The sequence below is a fragment of the Panthera onca genome, chromosome E1 (genome assembly GCF_046562875.1).
Source record: "Panthera onca isolate mPanOnc1 chromosome E1, mPanOnc1 haplotype 2, whole genome shotgun sequence".
Classification (NCBI taxonomy): domain Eukaryota; kingdom Metazoa; phylum Chordata; class Mammalia; order Carnivora; family Felidae; genus Panthera; species Panthera onca.
In genome coordinates this window covers 16,098,134-16,119,642 of record NC_138352.1, presented here as the reverse complement: position 1 = coordinate 16,119,642, position 21,509 = coordinate 16,098,134, and the positions used below count along the sequence as shown (strand labels likewise).

General features: G+C 52.5%; 1 protein-coding gene across 1 annotated transcript in view; it reads right to left on the bottom strand.

Moving 5' to 3' along the window:
• The window catches only part of TBCD (tubulin folding cofactor D), a 161,289-nt gene that overhangs the window by 51,922 nt on the left and 87,858 nt on the right, over window positions 1-21,509 (bottom strand). Inside the window, exons 14-15 of the mRNA XM_078437956.2 lie at window positions 15,780-15,936; window positions 5,267-5,324 (exon numbers count right to left, since the gene is read on the bottom strand). Of these exons, the coding sequence (XP_078294082.1) occupies window positions 5,267-5,324; window positions 15,780-15,936 (215 nt within the window). The remainder of the gene's footprint in view (window positions 1-5,266; window positions 5,325-15,779; window positions 15,937-21,509) is intronic.

Sequence of the window (21,509 nt, the reverse complement as noted above, 5' to 3'; positions counted from 1 at the left end):
CGGACGGCAACCCCGAAGGCCGGCGAGGCTGTGGGAGAACTGGATCCCCGACAGATCGCCAGCGGGAAAGTGAGACAGCCCGTCCCCTGGGGGACACAGGGCTAAACATGCAACTACCATCAACCTGCCGTGGTGCTCCTGGTGTTTATCCAGGAGAAAGAGAAGTCACGTTCACACAAAAAGCTGAACACTGCTCACAGCAGCTTAGTTCTGGAAACAATGTAAAACCAGATGCAACCCAGAGTCCTACGACATGCAAATGATTCGCACAGCTGTGGCTCTGCTGGCACCAGGGCCGACCAGCAAGGAGCAGGAGGGGGCTGTCGGCCCAGCCGGAGCCCAGAGGGACCTGCAGGGGTCACACTCTGGGTGACTCCATCCATGCGACATGGAAGCAAAAAGTTGGAGAGTCACAACACAGGGACTTAAGAGGCCAAACACCAGATACAGTGTTGAACCCAAGACTGCAGAACTTTTAGCTACATGTGGACTTTCAGGACAGTCAGTGTAACTATGGATGAAGCAAGGCTCCCAGGCCCCCTCTCTCTCCTCACCTGAACCTCCTAGGGGCAAACACTGGGCCGCCCGTCTGCACTGCTCCCTCCTTCCTGGCAGAGGGACAAGTTCTCTCAAAACACTGACGTGTTTGGGGGCTGCTGAGCACCTTCCAACGTGCAAAGCAACTAACACTGAACAGAACCGCTATGTGACTGTAAGTGTTTCACAGATTCACAAATGCGTTTGCCCTAATTAACCAGGCTGGTCTCCATTCTGCCACCCTACCCAGATCCTCACGGGCCCGGCATGAAGGCTGAAAACAACAGGCATCGAGGCCCCACAGCGCCTGGCACAATGGCCCTTCTACCATCACCATCACTGACCAGGAGGCATGTCGCTGGAGCACAGGTGGGAAGCGATGGTACATGAACCACAGGGGGAGAGAGAAAGGGTCCAAAGAGACACAGCACTCAAACCTTCCATGCGCCCATGCCCTGTGGTCCCTGGGTGGGCAGGGTGAACTTGTCCTCAGGCCAGCGCACAGGCCCAAGCCCCTGTAACCGCGGTAAACATTGCCCACGAGCAGGAGGGACCCAGCACAGAAAGCATGAAGCGTGAGCACAGACAGGCCAGGAAGGGGAAGACACGCCTTCACCTGAGGAAGCAGCTCTGCAGTGGGAGAACTCTTACTCCCAGTTACCAAGTATCAACCCTGTTGCAAAAGCTTCACACAAATGCGTCTTTTACCCCTACCACCCTAACTTTGCATCTGCTAGGTAGGCAGGTGTACACAGGTGATGTCCAATGCAAAGAATGTCCTGCTCACTTTAAAGGACTGTAATTCAGGGACGCCTGGTGGCTCAGTCGGTCGGGCGTCTGACTTCAGCCCAGGTCATGATCTCACGGTTCGTGGGTTCAAGCCCCGCGACGGGCTCTGTGCTGACAGCTCAGAGCCTGGAGCCTGCTTTGAATTCAGTGTCTCCCTCTCTCTCTGCCCCTTCCCTACTCATGCTTTGTCTCTCTCTGTCTCTCAAAAATAAATAAACATTAAAGGATTTTAATTCTAACTTGAAAAACAAACCAAAAAAGAAAAAAAAAAAAGATTTCTGGTTTGTTTCACCTCTTCCTCGGGTTTATAAAGATATCAGTGCTATGATTTTACTACTGCTCCCCATTAAAATGTTTGACTTCACAATAAACAGAAAATGTAAAGGCTACTTTCATTTAACGAAGAGTCATCACTGTGTCTAAAAGAGTGTCAGGATTACTGCCTGTGGGTGAACATCAGGGCAGAATGTGAAGGCTTCTCAGGGAATCACAGGCTTCCTGATGCTCAGACAGAAGAAACAGAACTGTGTGAACACAGAAGAGACCAGCTTTGCTGGCGAACTTTCTCTTGAAACAAAGTTTTAAGGGCTGGAAGCCAATTGCCTCTTCTACCAGGCCTATTTCGGGGTACGCAGGCAGGCACTGTCAGGGGTCATGGGAGACCCACCAGCCAAGCTCCCACATGCGAAGGAGGCCCATGCTCTGCCTCCATCACCCAACCAAAGGGAGCGGTGCCACGGGCCATGCTCACCTATTCATGAGACACAGGTCTGTGGAGCACCCACCACACGTTGCCAGCAGGTGGGCATGTGCGAGCCAGGGCCAGGCACCAACCGTCCTCCTGGTGACACGAGACAGAGAGCACAGTGACAGTGGCATGACAAGTGCCATGACAAGTGGCAGACGGGCTGTCCCCAATGCTATGTCGCTGTACCTGACAGATGGACAGACAAGTTCCTTCACTAGGAAAAACAGACATGCTAAACAAACTGAATTAATGACTTAAAATACTTGCAAAGAAACCAAAGACCAAACAGGCTCAGATGGGTTCACTGGTGATTTCTACCAAACACTGAGAATAGAAACAAACAGAGCGACATCAATCTTTTCCAATTTCTTCTACAAAACACAAGAGGAAGAAATGCTCCCCACTCCTTTCACGGGGCCAGATCATCTTAATTCCAAAGCCAGACAAAAATACCCAAGAACTGGGAACTACAGACCAATACCCCTTACTAATACCGACTCAAAAATCTCAGCAGTTCACTGATTCAGCAAATAAAAAAGGATTATACCAAGAGAAGTAGAAATACAAGGTTGGTTTAATACCTGCAAATCAATTCAGAGGGCCCATCACATTAAGAGAACTAAGGACAGAAACCACACAACCATCTCACCATCCAACATCCTTTCATGATTTAAAAAAAAAAAAAAAAAAAAAAAAAAAACCCACAACAAACTAGCAGGACTTCCTCACCCTGTTGACGTGCATTCACAAGAGCCTGAGAGCAAACAGCGCACTCAACAGTGAGAGCTGGCGCGTCCCCAAGACTGAGAGTGAGGCGGTTGTCCCCTCTGGCCCCCACTGCTCAGCAGGGTAACCGCAGCCCCTCCTACCAGCCTCTTAGACAAAAGAAAGAAAGAAAAGGCATCAAAACCAGAAAGGAAACAGTAAGGTTTTCTCTTCCTCACAGAGGAGGAGATCTTGCGTGCAGAGCCGTGGGGAGCACGTGCTCCCCAGACCCAACAAGTGAGCTCACACACAGAGTGAGGGGAAGGTCCAACCACATCCACGCCTTCCGCCCACAGAGCCAGCCGCGGGTGCAGGCCCCGCGGACCATCCCCACCTTGGAGCTGCCGGCCCTACAGGAACCCCGAGAAAAGACCCAGGAACTGGGTCCACACCCCAGGGGCAGCACGTGGTGTCAGGGACCCAGGAAAGCAGGCCCTGGGGAATGGCAGAGCAGAAAGAGAGATGTGGCCGAGGGCTGCCCGGCCTGGGCTTTCCTCTCGTGGGAAAGAAGCAGCAGGCCCCGCCCCTCTCAGGAACCGTGCACGTGGGCACCTCACCCGAGTGGCCATGCCATGCCACCGCCCACCTCCGTCCTCTCCCACGTAAGCCCGGTACTTCCCCGGGTCCCAGCCACTCTAGCCTGCATGATGCCAGCTTGAGTGTAATACACTAACAATCCCAAAACGTGTCCCCAGAGCACATGAGAGCGAGCCCAGCAGGTGCTGATCTCCCAAACCCCACGTTTACAGCAGTGCCTCGCCTGCTGAAGGTGGCCTGAGCGCACCTGTGTGTTCTGCCATCGAACAAACCTGCCTGCTAACCTGTGTCTTCTGTCACTAGTCAGAGGCTCCTCCACAGTATCTTTCTCCATCAATGTGTAATAACCTTGCTGAAGTGAGTGCTCAAATCACAAACGTGCATTTTGACAAGCGGCCACACGGTGACGATCTCTCAGTTTCTTCTAGCAGACGCTGCATCCTCCTCGTTCTCATAAGCCTGTGTGGCCTCCATCTGGACCGGGCCACAGGGCACAGATGCTCCATCCATCCTCTCTCTACCACCCACCCCCAAAAGCACGCATTCACTCCACTCAGGACACCTGAAGTCAGCTTCAGCCTCCGCGTCTGGAGGCAGAGCGCTCCCGAGCAAGGCCCTCCCAACTCGCCTACCTGTCCCACTGGCGCATGCCCATTTCTGAGCCAGGAAGACCTATCTTCCCATGATGCAGCGGGGGCCCCAGGGTAAGGTGGGCAGCTCTCTCCTCTCCCCAGCATGGGGCCCTCAATCCAACCCCTCAGCCCAACCATCCACAAAACACATTCATGTCCCCACAGCGGAGAACCCCCATTTCTGACAACACCCAGGGCCCACAGAAAACCCTCCCAACTCCCAGCGCCTCGCAGCTCGGCCACTCCTCCTGCAGGTCTCCCTCTAACCCCAACCACACGGAGACCAACCCTCGGCCAGCACCAGGGCCCTCCTGGCTTCACCCCCACCCAGCCATCTGCACCCCACATCTTTCTCAAAGCACTGCCTTTATGTCCATTCTCCGCCTCTAAAAGCTTGGGCAGCTGCTGGTCTGTAGCTGAAGCTAAGGCTCTCATCTCCAGAAAGTCTGTCGCCTCAGCTACCAGGTACTCTCGGCCCTGCTTCTGGTCCCTCAGCACCTCCACCAGCCCATGTCTGAGCCTGACCTAAGGGACTTGCCACCAGTTAGATACCCCTGTATAAAGCCAGGACACAGCCACTGACACTGCCAGCGAGAGTTCCCGGGACCAGGCCTGGCAGTCATCACCTCTACTAGCATCCATGGAAACCCCAACGCAGAGCTCAAGGCCACAGCCCGGCTGTCGGGGGGAGCACGAGATGTCTGTGCAGAGGCTCCTGGTCAGTGCCCTTCAGAAGCAACCGTGTAGCCTGCCCAAAGTTCCTGCACACAAAGCCCACCCAAAGGTGAGGTGGCTCTGGGGGGCCCGGGCCCAGCACCCAAACCCATGAAGCCCTGCTGGGGCCGCCAGGCACGGCCAGCGAGGCCCCAGGCCCAGCGTGACCATGTGAAGCTGAGCTGACCCCTGCTTGAAGGAGCTCCTGGTGAGGCTCAAAGCCACCTGCTCTGCCATCAAACCCAGGTCACAGCCACAGAGCCCACCTTCTCCTCCTTCTCCAGAGCACAGGCCGTCCTGAGCCGTGTCCGGTCGTCAGGCACCATCCCATCCACCCAACGAGGGTCGACATGGCTGGGAGTGGCCACTTAATCCCGGCCCCCCTTCCCAGGATAAAGGCCTCCCGAAACCGGGAGGAAATGCCAACTGCTCGCCACCGCCTGGCCTCCCGGACACCACGCTCAGGCAGCGTCCAGGAGCACTCGGCCTGCGTAGCAGAGCCCGCCCACACCACCGGGACGAGGAACGAGACGAGACCACTCACAGAGGCTGCTCTCCTGCAGTTGATGTTTCGGTCAAACACCGTGGCAATCACCAGAGCGCTGTGAAAGAGAGTGAAGAGGACTAATTAGAAGGAAGTCTGCGAAAGGACACAGACCCTGTGGCAGGACTCAGGAGCCTCTTTCATTTGCTCAGTGCGTGCCGCATGCAGCGAGTTCCCAGCACCACAGGTGGCCGACCCCGGGTCCCTGAGAGCCACATGAGGGGCACACATCCGAGTGCCAGCAAACTCCCAGGGAGAGGAGCTGCCATGCACAGGGGCCCAGGGGCAGAATGCGCTCGGCCCGCTCCGGGGGTACCCAGAGGACGAGAACCAGGAGCGCCTGGAGCACCCGGCCAGAGCTCCCCACGATGGACGGCGAGCACGTGCCATGGGGACGTGCACGGGCAGCCAGGGGAGCCTAGGGGCCCTGCCCCTCGTCAGAAACGTGACCTAGTGCCAAGAACAGCTATTGGGAGCACTCAGCACCCTCCAGATGGCCCTGCCACCCCCAACCACACTTGGACAGACTCCATTTAAACCCCTCTTTCTCAGGCCACCACACTCAACTGTTACTGATGAGGCAGAAAGCACCTGTCTGACTTTGTGTGGCTTTAGTAACAGAAAACAAAGGATCTGGGGCAGGACTGGAAACAGTGCCGTTTCTAAGGGTGACTCGAGAATTTCCATCTCACGTCAGTCTGGAGAAAACGCCTTTAAAAAGGGGTATCTCGGACACACGGAAGCCTCCTCAATGCCACACCACCTGTCTGCCCCAACCCCGCTCCTACTGCCGTACCTCAATCCTCCTCCTTCATTGGCACATCCGCATCGTCCAGCAAGCCCAGCCTAAACAGCCACCCCCTGAATCCAGCCAGCCCCTCCAGCTACACCACGTCTGTCAATACTGCATGACAGCAGATTAACGCCCCCTTGCACAAATGTCCAGGCACTGGCCCCGGCACCTGTAAGCATGTGACGCTGGCCGGCAGGGGGCATTTACGGCTGCAGGTGCAGTCACAGAAGCTAGTGAGGGAGGCCACGCTGACAGACCCATGCAGTCACAAAGCCCTCGGGGATGGAAGCAGGAGGCAGAGAGCCCGAGAAGGACGTGGCCCAAAGCTACCAACAGTGAAGGTAGAGGAAGGGCCACAAGCCAAGGAACACGGCAGCCTCTGGAAGCCGGGAGAGGAATGGATTCTCCCCCAGAACCCCCAGAGGGAACCCGCCCCAAGACACCTTGCTTCCAAGCCCAATGAGACCCGAGTCAGACTAGTTGCCTCCACGCCCAAACTATGAAATCCTCCCGCATAGTAAGAATGAATGAGGCATCAACTCATGAAGCTACATCATTTTGCTAAGCAGAAAGTCCACGTGGCGTATGTGTCTAGACAGAACACATTCTAGAAATGGCAATATTAAAAGGCCCAAAGCCCAGTCTGGTGGTGGCCAGGGGTCGGATGGCTGAGTGCGGAGGGCAGAGTGGGGGACCTGGGAAAAACAGAACTACTGTTTGGGACTATAGTTGTGGTACCCAACTCTGAATCTGTCAAAAGCCACCAAACGTAAAAGAAACCATCAGGAAGTGGGGGACACCAATAGCCAAGGGAATGCGCCTGCATCATACAGGCCAGCTGTGTGACCCTTGACAGGGCAGGTGAGGAGACGTGCTTCTCACAGGCTGTGGGAGACTCTGGAGCCACCACACGCAGACGAGAAAACACAAGGCCGAGGAGAGCCAGGAGGAGGAAGCGAAAGGGCACAGGAGAAAGCTACGACGGCAGGGTGATGGCCTGGCTTTGCAGGGTCCACAGGGACAGACGGAGGGGACTCCGGGCGGAGGCGCACTTGGTTGGTACTCATGTATCAGGGAGTGTGAGCAGAGTCCAGGTCTTGGATCTAAACACAACCCCCGGGACACAGCTGATTCCAGGGCTGGGGCAAGGGAACAAAAGTTTGCCCAGACTGTAATGCTAGAAAGCGAGAAAGTATTCCAAAACATGAGAAAAGTCTGAGTCCTACTGAAAGGACACAGCAGCCAACATGGAACCACTTCCAACGGCCAAAAGTGGAGCCATGTGAGCGGCCCCTTCGACAAGGGTCAACCATAGGTCTGAGGGTAAATGACATGGTGGGTAAAAAGGGGACAGGGGATGCCTTTCTTTATAAGAGTCACTGTGCACCTGCCACAGGCAAGACCCACAGACGGGCGCAGACACTAGTGGCCAGAGCGGGGAGAAACGGGGTAGGACGCGATCTCCAGGAGCCCCGACAACATGCATCACACACGAAGGAAGACGATCCCAGTAGCTTGACAGACCGCACCTCAACCAGGAGACCAACCAGCATCTCACACACTGAGTCTGGGGTGGGCCCAGCCATGACGCCAGCACCACGCACTGGCTGCAGATGAGAAACGGCATGACACTCATTTCCCTGTGTGGGCGCAAGCGGGGTTAACATGGGGGGAGGTGGTGCAGGGCCTATGGGAGCCCTTCCTACTCTTCTGGGAACTCTCCTCTAAGTCTCAAGTTGGTTTAAAATTAAAATTCTGAAAAGCAATTAAGCATCTGAAGATTTGTGTCTGAGGTCCTTTCACAGGTGAAGCTGAAAGTCACTTCAGCAAAATCCTATCACCAGAGCTCACTCCCTCTCTCCTCTAAACTCTCTTCACCATAAACTATCGCCAAAATGAGTTTTAAATAATAACTGGGCTTACAACTAAGGAGAAGTCACCTGATTTAGTAGGAACATTAATTAATTCTACGTCAACATAATGGGTTTTGTTAATAAAATCGTAGAAATCGTTAAACCGATTGAGACACGTTAGTGTGATCTTTCAATAACTAAAAATTACATTAACTACGGTTCTCAACAAAAACACGTGTGGTATATCATCCCACAAATATTCTGAGAATTAGTGGAAATTTTAGTACTACATTTACATTTAATAAGAGCCGCTGCTTCATAATCCGTAAGATGGCACGCCTTCTAGGAAGAGAATCACCAAGAACTTCTGCTTTCCTCCAACATCTGACACAAGAAAAAGGCAGACTTATAACTTCCTGACTCTGGGTCCAGTCAATACTGCCAAAAGTTCATACTTCAATATTAATATTTTACACTGAGTTCTTAAACGTCCTACAATCTATTTGTCCTACATTATAACTTTTAAATGATCACCGAGGAGAGAGGAGCGAGTGCAGAGAGGCAGCCGCCACAGGCCAGCCATGACCCGGGGACTGCTAAGTGACCACGCATTTACACAGCACCGGGCCCTGCCTGCCCGTCCGTGGACGTGCTGGCCCCACTCGGGGCGGACTGAGCCCACTTCCTACCAAGCTCTTCTTGACGCGACCAAGGCCGCTAAGAGCTGACAGGCTTCACTGCAGGCCTGCCTTCAGGCTCATTCTGCGACGGAGGCACAGTATTCCGGATGACCGTGGAAGCAGCTTCCGGTTCTTGTGTGTTAGCCACCCTTCCTTCCAGCTCCCCTGCCAACTACGGCCACTCGGCAGGGTGGGGTGCCACGCAGTTACCTGAGGGAGCCTTGTGGAACAAGATGTGTGCTCACACTCGTCCGTGCTTGGCTTCAGGTGACTCGCTGGGACCCCAGCAGCTCTAGCTGGGAGTCGAGCTACACAGGGCCCAGCGCACACCACTCAGCTCCTGCACTTACTTGCCACAGAGCTACGGCTCGTCAAGACCACACACCTCGGGAGCCCCAGAAGGTTCTATGTCTACGTAACCCCGAGCAGAATGAACCAAGTGCAGCATGCAGTGTCACAGGAAGCGGGCCTCCCACACAGGGGCCTCTGAGGGGCCACATTAGCTGCGGCCGGGGAACCTGACCGAGGGTCTTGGGCCGCCTCACCCTCAGACAGGTTAGCTCCTGTACTCACATGTTAGTGGCTGAAAATGTTCCCTGCTTTATTGACGTTCAACCAAACTTCACAAAACAGAGTAGGACAAATATAGCAATGCCCCTTAAAAACACAGTTTTTAGCGTTTAGCCAAACACCGTTTTACTTTTTAAACACAGACTCTGAGGTTAGTTCAAGAAATCAACTGTGCATGTACCTGTATATGGTTTTTAATACTGTTCTGACTGAATATTTTGGTTTTTTTATTATTTTTTTAATTTACATCCAAATTAGTTAGCATATAGTGCAACAATGATTTCAGGAGTAGATTCCTTAGTGCCCCTTACTCATTTATCCCATCCCCCCTCCCACAACCCCTCCCATAACCCTCAGTTTATTCTCCATATTTATGAGTCTCTTCTGTTTTGTCCCCCTCCCTGTTTTTATATTCTTGTTGTTTCCCTTCCCTTATGTTCATCTGTTTTGTCTCTTAAAGTCCTATGAGTGAAGTCATATGATTTCTGTCTTTCTCTAATTTCACTTAGCATAATACCCTCCAGTTCCATCCACACAGCTCCAAATGGCAAGATTTCATTCTTTTTGATTGCCGAGTAATACTCCATTGTATGTATATACATCTTCTTTATCCATTCATCCATCGATGGACATTTGGGCTCCTTCCATACTTTGGCTATTTTGATAGTGCTGCTATAAACACTGGGGTGCATGTGTCCCTTTGAAACAGCACACCTGTATCCAGTGGACAAATGCCTACTAGTGCAATTGCTGGGTGTTTTTTTTTTTTTTTTTTTAATGTTTACTTATTTATTTTTGAGAGAGACAGAACATGAGTGGGGGAGGGGCAGAGAGAGAGGGAGACAGACTCCCAAACAGGCTCCAGACTCTAAGCTGTCAGCACAGAACCGACGCAGGGCTCAAACTCCAGTGATTTCCTCGTGAACTGAGCCACCCAGAAGCCCCAAATATTTTTTGATCTGATTAAATCTTTTAAACTACTCTAATTTCACACTTTCAGAACAAAACTGACTTATCTAGAAATACTAGCATGTTTCAAACAAACACAGGTCCAGGAATATTATAAATGTGGAAGCTCCCACAGGCCCGGGGTCCTTGTGCTCTCCTGAGGGCCCCTCTCCACAGCGGGCCGGAGCCCAGTGCGTGAGTCACCAGCTCTCGTTCCACACTCAGCAAGGGGACATGAAGCATGGCCCCAGGCTAGCCCCGCACACTGCCTGCCAGGCCTCAGTCGGGCTGGAACGCGTCTCTGGTGTCTTCCCGTTTGCTTTCGCTGCAGAAGTCTGAGTGATACTTTACCAGGATTTCCCAACATGCAGAAATGGTCTATGTTAAACAGAAAGGGACTTTCTTTCTTGTCCGCGCCAGGGGGAAGCTGCACGCCTCCACCTGCCCCAAGCTCCAGGCACCTGGTTTTCAGGAGGAACAGCAAAGAGCAGATCTCACCCCAAACTCAATTTCTGTTAGCCTGTACAATATTTTATAGCAAAACACAAGTAAAGGAACTTTTCAAGTAGCTACCAGGATAATAACTCATTATCCATCCACACTGTCTGAAAAGCGCAAATCACATCACTTTCTGAGTAAAACACAGGACCTGCCCATGGCCGAACCTTCCTTCTCTAAGTCGTGAGAACCAAAGCTCACACCAGTTAATACTATGGTAAAACACAAGAAACTTTTAAAGCACTTTTGTGTCCCAGCAGAGCCAGAGCGAGGCAGAGTGTTTACCGCGTGGACAGGTAAGGGCACCCTGGTCACTAACCGCCATTTAACTTTTCTTGAAAAACAAAAGGTTTATCTTCCCTCTGGAAGTCTGCCATTAAGAAACGCTGAGTGAGAACAAGACATAGCTTTGAGCAATGCTTGCCATTTCCTGATTTTTCAGGACAATCTTGCCCTCGAGGAAGAGATCTGGGACTCTCGATCCCCAGGCACTGCCCACGCTGCACGCTGCTGGCCGGGCTTGCTCCACAGGCTGAGTGGGCTGCGCTGGTGAGGGAGGGCCCTACGGCGCTGATGTCAACAGGGGCTTGGCTTACCAAAGAGTTTCAGGTGAGGAAATCACTGGAAGGTGACAACCAACGCATATGCTGGCAACAGCCGGCTCCTTTTTTCTTCTTCTTGCAAATTAGCTTCTGATTACTGGTGTGGAGCACGCACAACCATTTGGGACGATTTTAACTTTGTGTTTCATTGTTCCTAAATTATGTGTGGCTTTTCAGGAAGGCCTACTTACTTTTCCACAAAATAATTATTATATATAATGCTTAAGATTTACAGGTTTTTAGGGGCACCCGGGTGGCTCAGTCAGTTGAGCATCTAACTCTTGATTTAGGCTCAGGTCAATGTCCCAAGGTCATAGGATTGAGCCCCAAGTCAGGCTCTACACTCACACTGTGGAGCCTGCTTGGTATTCTCTCTCCCTCTCTCTCTGTCCCTCCATCGCTTGTGCTTGCACGCTCTCTCCCAAAATAGAGGAAGGAGGGAGGGAAGAAGATGAGTTTTTAAAACAGACCGACACGATTTCAAAATGTGATTGAATCTACCTAAAAACCTCCTTTCTCTGACATTTCTAAGACAAAGAAGGTCCATGTATACTCACCGGGAGGGAGAGAACCATGTTCCTGCAGGAAGGTGAGCAGCTAACCCCGGAGCTGAGCCCCACCTCTCGTGGCCAACTGAGGAGGTGAGGCCACAGAGTGACACCCCCCTGGGCACCTGCACCGAGCCCAGGCCTGCCTCCTTGCTGTTACTCCCACCCCGGTTCCTTTCATCAGATATTTCTATTTCATTTCCAGAATTTCGTTCTGATCTCAACTACCTACTTTTGCAGGATCCACTGGAGAGTTTGTGAAAGTACAATTAAAGATATCATGGTTTTATCATGAGCCAGGATGAATGGGTTTAAAGGCTGACAATTAAAATGTGGTCACTTATTACAAACCAACGGAGGCAGATCTCGAAGGCCACACCCCAACCGATACTCCTGGGGCAGGGAGGCGCGCGCGGGCAGCGTCCGCCAGGCTCCCCGGCACCATGAGTCACCTCCCACCCGCCCTCCCGCCCCCGGATGCCCACAGTCCAGATGGACGGGAAGAGCTGGGGCACAGGCTCCCTCAGAACCTGCTAAACTGGCCCGAGAGCCTGCGGGGCGTGGCTCCAAAGGGCACTGGCTGATACAATCCTGGGATGGGCACAGGGAGAGGGGACAAGACGGGCCTTTTTCACAGAAACTCCTGGGTAAGTTAGGTGAAATTAGGAAGGCAATGAACCAGGAGTCTCCAGACTCCCCTGCCGACTACTGGTCTCCGTGCTGTGATCCCAGCAATCACTCGGGCATGCCCAGGAGTCTGGAAAGCCAATCTCCCTGAGATCGAAGGACCCACTGGAACCCAGGGGATCTCCGTGGAAGGACGCTGGCGTCCCCCATAGTCAATGCTCTCTGCTCCCTCATGCTCAGCGAGTTGCTCAAAATGAGTCCTGGCTCAGAAAGGTCAGTGTTCTGAACGCCCACCTCCACACCCTCCCTGTGCATTCCAGAAACACGGTAGGGCCCTGAAAGACTCCCTGAGACCCCCAAGGAGCGGGCTCAGCCCCACCCTCTCTGCCATAAGCAGTCTGCAAAGGCATGCTCACTCCGAGGGCAGACCAACCCAGGCGGACTAACCCGGTGGTCGCCGGTCCCTTGGAAGACCTCTTGCCAAGTGCCACACACCAAGAAGTGAGTCAAGAAGTCAGGATCCTCTCAAAGTACAGAGCCAGCTCCCTGGGCCCCAAGTCTGTCTTTGCTTCTCTGGATAATGGTGGTGACCCTGCAGTAAGATGTGCTGGTGCCCCTCGGCCTCCAAAAACTCAGCCCCACGTTGTGCAGGAAGCACGCTCCAGAGAAGGGAGCTTACCGGTTATTGTGCAGGCTGGTCCAAAAGTCCAAGGGTCTATGACCTGCTTATGCCTGGGACCCACACACTCAAGCCAACCCCCAACTTCCACACCCATGTCATGCTAAGGCCAGGCTTAACATTTACCAGCAAGTCTCTCCATTCATTGATACTTCACTTTGATAGTCACCACTGAGATCGGGGTGTGACAGTAAGCTCTGAAAATGCAGGAAGCCCAGAGCCTCCCTCCCTAAAACCCTCCCTCCTGAAAGCCCAGAGGTCTGGGGAGGAACCCTGGGCCCGCACACATCAGTGGGGACATTAGGGTTGCGACCCTGAGGTGCCGAAAGAAGTTGTCCTCAAAGTACAGAACAGTGTGAATGCTGGCCGCTCTCCCTTCTGTGAGGCTCTGCACATGCAGGGCTCCTGCTGTCCAGGTGAGCGAAGTCTCACTCCGATCCCATTTCCTCTGGCGACCTTTCATCCTCGGGCCCCACTTCTCCTATCAGGCTGGACCAAAGAGGGTCCCTGGAGAAAGGAGGGGCACAGATTCCTGTGAAGCTTGAGGCTCTCAGACAAATGTCAAACTGAAAAGCAAGTGTGTTGGGGTCATTTGCACTGTGCAATGGGAACGACCGTGTGAGAGCCGGATTCCCCTGAACCGCCACGTGTCGCGTCTGCTGCACAGCAGGCTGTCCGGGCTTCTCAGCACAGAGGCAGGCCGTGCCCTCATGCAGAGCTGGGCCTGCCCCAGCACCCGTCTGCTGGGAGACTCTGGCTGAGTGTCCTGAGCACTGTCCCTTGCTCATCCTCAATGGAACGGGAAGAACCATAGCCCCTACCCACACCTCACGGCATCGTCCTGTGACTGACGTCAACAGTAAGCACATTTTCTGCCTTCATTCTCTAGTTACAGAAGCAACTTCCAAAGAGTTGAGAGGCAGGACAAGAAAGCAGGCAGGGACTTCCCTCAAGCCGGTTTACAGCACAGTGGAGGGCAAGTGCAGAGGCAGCGAGAGGGGGAAAGGGCCGCAGGTAGGGCCCAGGATCTGGCAGTCTCCCTGGGGCAGCCTGGCCCTCGTTGCTCCCGAGGGTAACCAGCAGCCACAGCCATGGACGAGTATGGGACGTGGCACACGCTGCCTTCTGCCCCCCTGGGCCAGCTCCTCTGCAGGACAGCATCTCGCCAGACCACTGCCCTCTGGCTCCGCCCCACACCTCCCCAAGTGGACACGGCTAGGGAGAGCCAGGCCTCTTTATGACTTCCTCGGAAACACTTTATCTCCTTGAGCCAGGATCACAATCCTCAGGTTCCTCTGGAGGCTTTGCTTTGATGTGAGAGTCAAGATTGAGTGATAGAGGCCTCAGCCACGCGTCTCCGGTGGTAAACAGGCCTGAGGTCCCTCTCTCAGCCCTCAAATCCTGGGGACATGGGACACCAGTAAGATGGGAGGGACACTCCAGTCCCCAAGCCCTCTGCTCCCACACAGAGGAGCCACAGGAGCCGAGGCCCTGGCTGCCCTCTGAGCATGCTGCGGGCCAAGTGGACTGGCAGCTCCCACGGGCGCCCAGGGACACCTGAGGAGGAGGACCTGGCCTCCAGGACCCTGAAGGGTCTCGCGCACAGACCTTGGGGGTAGCACGCCCCCCACCCCCACCTCCCCAGGTCGAGGCAGCTGCCACGACCTGTGACCTGAGCACCATCCTGAAATCTGTTTGCTAGTAAAAGCTGTCAGGTAAGGATTTTGTGCATGACTAACACTGAGGCTGCCACCGAGCTCAGAGGCCCTCCCTGGCCACTTAAGCCACAAGAAGTAGAGACCAGACATTCTTCAAATGAAAGGAACTGATTTCAGTCCAAAAAACAGAGTAACAAATCAGAGTACAAAAATTAAATTAAAAACTCACTCTACTGGGAACAACACTTGTTTTGCACTTTTCCCAAGCAACAAAATATCAGAGCCTAAAAGTGGGGCATGACGTCACAGGTGTCCAGATGGCCTGGTTGGGGGGCGGAGGGGGTGGGGGTGGGGGCAGGGTGGGCTCGGCTGGGCTCTCACGGCCAAGTCAGAGGGCCAATAGCCCGGAAGTGCCACAGTCCAGGGAGCGTTCTGGTGGGGCCACGAGCCTGCTGGCCTCCATTCTTTCACTAGGAAACCAGAGAAATCTATTTTTCTACCTCACAAACCTGTCCTGAAGAGTGTTGATTTTCGTTTCAAAGGTACTGAGGATGCTGGTAAGTGTTGCCTCAGGTGAATTTCAAGCGCAAGTCCATAAAAACTAGAAACTTAAGGCGGTACAAAACACAGCCTCCTCAACAAAAGCAGCTTCCTTCTCCAGCTCTCCTGAGCATTTCCAGGAACTCTGGCCAAGGTGACAGAATTTCTCACAGCACAGACGCTCAGACAGACAAACCGCCTGACCGACTCACGTGCTCCCCACCTGCACTTCTTTCACACCGATCCCCTTCATCTAAGGATCTGCTAGCCAGAGGCCAAAGCCTCTAGAACATTCCTCCTAAACACTTCCGGCTTGAACTGTTTACCCACAAAAAAGGAATTCCACTCTAGCTGTTTCTTTTCTACAGACCACCCTTAAAGTCATATTATCTGCTCATTAATACCTATTTCTTGTGGGAAAGGGGCCATGTCAGCTGCTTCCCACGCACACTGCTGTCGGGAGGACGTGATCCCGGGGACAACCTCAGGGCGCATCCGACCCCGCTGCGGACTTTACCTGGAGATGGCGGCCACGAAGGGCTGCAGCTCCCGGGGCTCATAGGCACGTGCGAAGGCCCAGCACACGTAGCAGGCGGCGTCCCTGACGTTGGTACCTACACTGCAGGAGCCCCGCTTCTCCTCATAGGTCAGCGCCTTCAGGATCACGGGAACAACTGGGCACAGGAAACAAAGACTGTGAGCACGGGGCCAGGGGGCGGCACGCGCGGCTTTTCGGCAGCAGCACGCCTGCCGGCTCCCCAGCCCAACCTAAAGCCACCTGGTCAGAAAGCACGTGTTTTTTTTTTTTTGTTTTTTTTTTTTTTTTTTTTTTTTTTTATTTTTTATTTTTTAATATATGAAATTTACTGTCAAATTGGTTTCCATACAACACCCAGTGCTCATCCCAAAAGGTGCCCTCCTCAATACCCATCACCCACCCTGCCCTCCCTCCCACCCTGCCCTCCCTCCCACCCCCCATCAACCCTCAGTTTGTTCTCAGTTTTTAACAGTCTCTAATGCTTTGGCTCTCTCCCACTCTAACCTCTTTTTTTTTTTTTTCCTTCCCCTCCCCCATGGGTTTCTGTTAAGTTTCTCAGGATCCACATAAGAGTGAAACCATATGGTATCTGTCTTTCTCTGTATGGCTTATTTCACTTAGCATCACACTCTCCAGTTCCATCCACGTTGCTACAAAAGGCCATATTTCATTTTTTCTCATTGCCACGTAGTATTCCATTGTGTATATAAATCACAATTTCTTTATCCATTCATCAGTTGATGGACATTTAGGCTCTTTCCATAATTTGGCTATTGTTGAGAGTGCCGCTATAAACATTGGGGTACAGGTGCCCCTATGCATCAGTACTCCTGTATCCCTTGGATAAATTCCTAGCAGTGCTATTGCTGGGTCATAGGGTAGGTCTATTTTTAATTTTCTGAGGAACCTCCACACTGCTTTCCAGAGCGGCTGCACCAATTTGCATTCCCACCAACAGTGCAAGAGGGTTCCTGTTTCTCCACATCCTCTCCAGCATCTATAGTCTCCTGATTTCTTCATTTTGGCCACTCTGACTGGCGTGAGGTGGTATCTGAGTGTGGTTTTGATTTGTATTTCCCTGATAAGGAGCGACGTTGAACATCTTTTCATGTGCCTGTTGGCCATCCGGATGTCTTCTTTAGAGAAGTGTCTATTCATGTTTTCTGCCCATTTCTTCACTGGGTTATTTGTTTTTCGGGTGTGGAGTTTGATGAGCTCTTTATAGATTTTGGATACTAGCCCTTTGTCCGATGTGTCATTTGCAAATATCTTTTCCCATTCCGTTGGTTGCCTTTTAGTTTTGTTGGTTGTTTCCTTTGCTGTGCAGAAGCTTTTTATCTTCATAAGGTCCCAGTAATTCACTTTTGCAGAAAGCACGTGTTTAGAAGGAAGATAGAAGTCGGTGGACACGTTTTTTAAAAAGCTGCCCCCAAATGACAGGAAGAGATGAAAGTGGGTACCGGAAGGCATGGAGATGCCTGGGGTCTGCTGGCCACAGGGACCACAGACATGAGACCGCCTCACCTTCGGGCCAGAAGGTAGCGCCCGACATCCCACCCTAGGGAGGAGAACCTGGGGCGCAGGGAGCCTTAAGTCGCTCAGTTTCAGAATCAAGAACCAGGATGACAAAGGAAACCAAGCCCAGGGTTACTTCTGTGTTAATTTTAGGGATAACCAAGATACGTTTAATTATCTAAAATATCTGCACTGTACAAAGTAATCTGAAGTACATAACAGATTATCCTTCTGGTTCCATTTGAAAACGAGTAATTTAATAATACTGCTCATGTGATTTTTGATGTAAAATATGAGAGAATTTTAAGATACATGGTAAGAGTATTAGAATGTTTAAAGGAGCTAAAATTTTAGCATCTTTATCTGTTAAATTTACCAGATTCATGTATTTCAAGTACTTGGGGAAGAGTTCACTTATTAAGACACGTAAACTATTTAAACAGAAAATAAAGTACTATATGTTATAGTCATGTACAGGGCTTTAAAAAATATGAGAATCTGATTGTTATAAATGAACTAATTTTTTATAAGCCTCTTAGGGGCACCTAGGTGGCTCAGTGGGTTAAGCATCTGATTCTTGATTTCAGTTCAGGTCATGATCCCGGGGTTGTGGGATGGAGCCCCACGTCAGGCTCTACGCTGAACGTGGAGCCTGCCTAGGATTCTCTTCTCTCTCCCTCCCTCTGCCCCCTCCCTACTCTCATGCCCCCTACTAAAAAAACAAAAACAAAAACAAAACTCTTAAACAGGAAAATATGATAGAAAAAAACTAAAAAAATGTTTAATTTGCAATTCAGACGATATAAGTTTTTTTTAGAAGTCGCTATAAATGCGATTTTCGAAAGATACTCTGAAAGTCCCAATTTACTAATCTAAAACCAACAACGATGCTGCCATAAAGCACGCGGACAGCTCACCCTGGTGTTTAGAAAGTATGAAAAGTGGAAACAAGTGAACATCTGTTCTCAGAGAAGACGGAGTGACCATGTGTCCCCGCCCCCAGCACTGGTGGCGCTCGGGCAGAACCGCTTCCCAGCGCCTGACGCCGTAGGACGGGCAGGGGAAGGCCAGAGGCCACGGCCCACACCCTCGAGGGACACATCAGCTGCAGGTTGCCGTGGGGAGCGCGCCCGCGGCCAGGGCCTCCCGCGCTCCAGCAGCCTGACACCCCCGGCCGCACGGCGCGGACACGGCAGCTTCCCACACCGGGCAGGTGTCTGCCGCAGACAAGCACCACGCGTTTGCCCAACACAGGAACGGCCGACCAGGACGACGACGACGATCAACCACTGACACAACAAAGAACAAAGCTAAAAGCCAGCACACCAAGTGACCGGAAGGCAGGACAAGAGGGGCCAGCCTCAGCCCCCCGTGCATGTGTGTGCCAGGGCCGCCCCAGGACGCGAGCGCCCGTCACGAGCACCTCACCGTGCACTTCACACCCTCTGGTCTGTTTAGCCAGACGAGCACCGTTACATGCACGCGGTCTGAGAAGACATTCCAGGTAGGATTCAAGAAAAATGAAGCAGCAATTACCCAAATGTGCAACTATCATCCTAGAAATTATCTTCCAGGAAAACATACCTAGAAATAGCCTTGGGCAAAAAAAAAAAAAAAAATCAAAAGAAACAACAGAAGGACTGTGAATATCAAACACAAATCTCCCCTCTGCCTTTTTGCATCTAAGGACTTTGATTCCATATAAATAGCAACAAAAAGTAGATTTGATTGTGTACAATTTTTAAAAAAATTTTTGTTTAACTTTTTATTTATTTTTGAGACAGAGAGACAGAGCATGAACGGGGGAGGGTCAGAGAGAGAGGGAGACACAGAACCCATAGCAAGCTCCAGGCTCTGAACTGACAGCACAGAGCCCGACGCAGGGCTCGAACTCACGGACCACGAGATCATGACCTGAGCCGAAGTCGGACGCTTAACCGACTGAGCCACCCAGGTGCCCCTTTGTACAATTTTTATATACATATGATTATTTTTAATCAGATTGTAAAATGTTAAGATAAATTTACTTAAAGTTACGTAAGCAGACTCCAAAATAAGTTATCAAAACATAGAAAGCTCAAAGACACGGTGCTCTAGGTCACACATTTCCTCCCAGGATGGGACCAAGCCAGGCGCCTCCACCCACCGTCCCATGGAGCACAGGGTGTTCCGGGGCACCCACGCCCAGCACACGGAGGAAACCGCAGCTGGGACGGGCCTCCCCTCCTCTGTGCATGCCGAGGACCCCAAACCTTGGAGCCCACCCTCTTGCCAAGTTCTCGTTTCCTCAACTGAGCAGCAGCAGGACACCCTTCCTGGGACATGCCCCACATGCCACAGCGTCTGAAACTGGGCCAGAGGCCACACACACCATTTTCTGGGGCACAGTTTACAGCACGGTGGTCACCCCAGGGTCACCCACCCTTGCCTCCCCATCGAGCTAAGGCCTGCTCTCCCCACCACTGCCACCCCTCACCCCAGCTTCTTCTCGCCCAGCCCCTCCGTCACTGCCGCACCGCCCCTGGCTCTCAGGGCGGGTCTGTCCGACGACTCCCACCCAAGTGGCTCCTGGGGTTCCCTCTCGAGAGGCCCCAGCACCCCCACACGTTGCATCTCTCCAGGCCACACCACAGTGCTGCAGCGGCCCTGGAGCCTTCTCCATGCCAGGCAAACTTCGCTGGGCGGGAGCCTCTGAAGGTGACAACGGTCTGCCTTCGTCATCCAGCACACCAGAAACTAAGCTCCATTTTCCGGAAGAACACCTATCAGTCCTCGTGAATGTCTAATGAGACCTCCAGTAAGACTCACAGGGCAGATACAAATGCCACAGCAAGCGAGAAGGCGCCATCATAGCTGCTGTACATGAAGGGGTTAAATCTAAGTGGTGATTTTTTACTTTTTGTCTGAACTTGAACTAAACCAACTCTGCAATGCTTCAGACTGGTCATCAGCAGTTCTACTGGAAATTCCACACCACCTGGAACTACTCCTCATCTTCCAGTGTCGTTCATATCACTTTCCACACTCACAGGACAGCCCATTCGCAGCCCAATGGATGTCACAACTAATAGGCTATGGCACCTTTAGGAGGAAAGCATCATATAAACACAGTATCACTGCTACGCCAGGGCCCCTAAGACCGTTACTGTAACTCAGCTGCCCAGACAGCTCTGGGTAAGATCGTTCAGCAATTCTATAGCCTGAGGGGAATCTGGATGCTAACTGCTGAGTCCCAATTTATCGGTCCACTGGACAAAATCAATTTCAAGACAGACAACCATGAGTGACAGCGGCCAGTGCTGCGGATGTCGACTTCAGGCAGGCATCACACCCACCACCAACCACACTGAGAATGCTCAGTGCAACCGGTGAGAGGCCTGCTTCCATATGTACACAGCCCCCACCCCAGGCCTACTCGCCCTTGAGGTCACTCCCATCATACCCGCAGAACCGGACTCCGGGTCAGGGAACCCAGTGGTCTGTTCCCAAGAGGGAGACGGTTTTCCAAAGTGTTGCTTTGTTGGCCAGTGAAGTCAGTCAGCCATGAGGAAAAGGACACACAAATTGCTGGTTTGTATTCCACTAACGGACCTCCACCACCACTCACACACAGACCTTGCCACAGTCTGACCAACATTTATTGTTGGGCAAATTGACAGCCTAGTGGGTCCAACCTTTGTCCATGTGGCCCACTGTCTCCAGGAGTGGAAAAAAGGTCAGCCTCTGAGCACTAGCCTGCAGGCTGAGCCCTTCAGGACAAGGACACCAGACCAGTGGGGAACACGGGCCATGGTGACCCCCGGACACACACCCTGACTTTATCCCCAGCACCCACGCATGCCCATGTGCTGGGTCTGACAACGGGCAGGCGCTAGTCTTTGTCCTCCCACAGAAACAGGTCAGAGAAGGAGAGGCCCACGCCGCCCACCAGCCACACCCACCCACATGGCCGCCTGGCCAAGCTCCACCCAAGTCCTTGGCACAAATGCCCTCGATGTCTTAAACCTGTCATTTTCCTCGGAGGCCTCGGATGACCCCTCCGCTGACACCGGCAACAGACATCAGCAGCTGACCCTCCAGGGCAGGTGAAGAAGTGGCTGCCTGGACCGACACAGGCCTCACTACTGGACAGGGTCCCAGAGAAGACAGTGGGGATGCTCCCCTCACGGGCGCCACAAGGGAATCCGACTTACA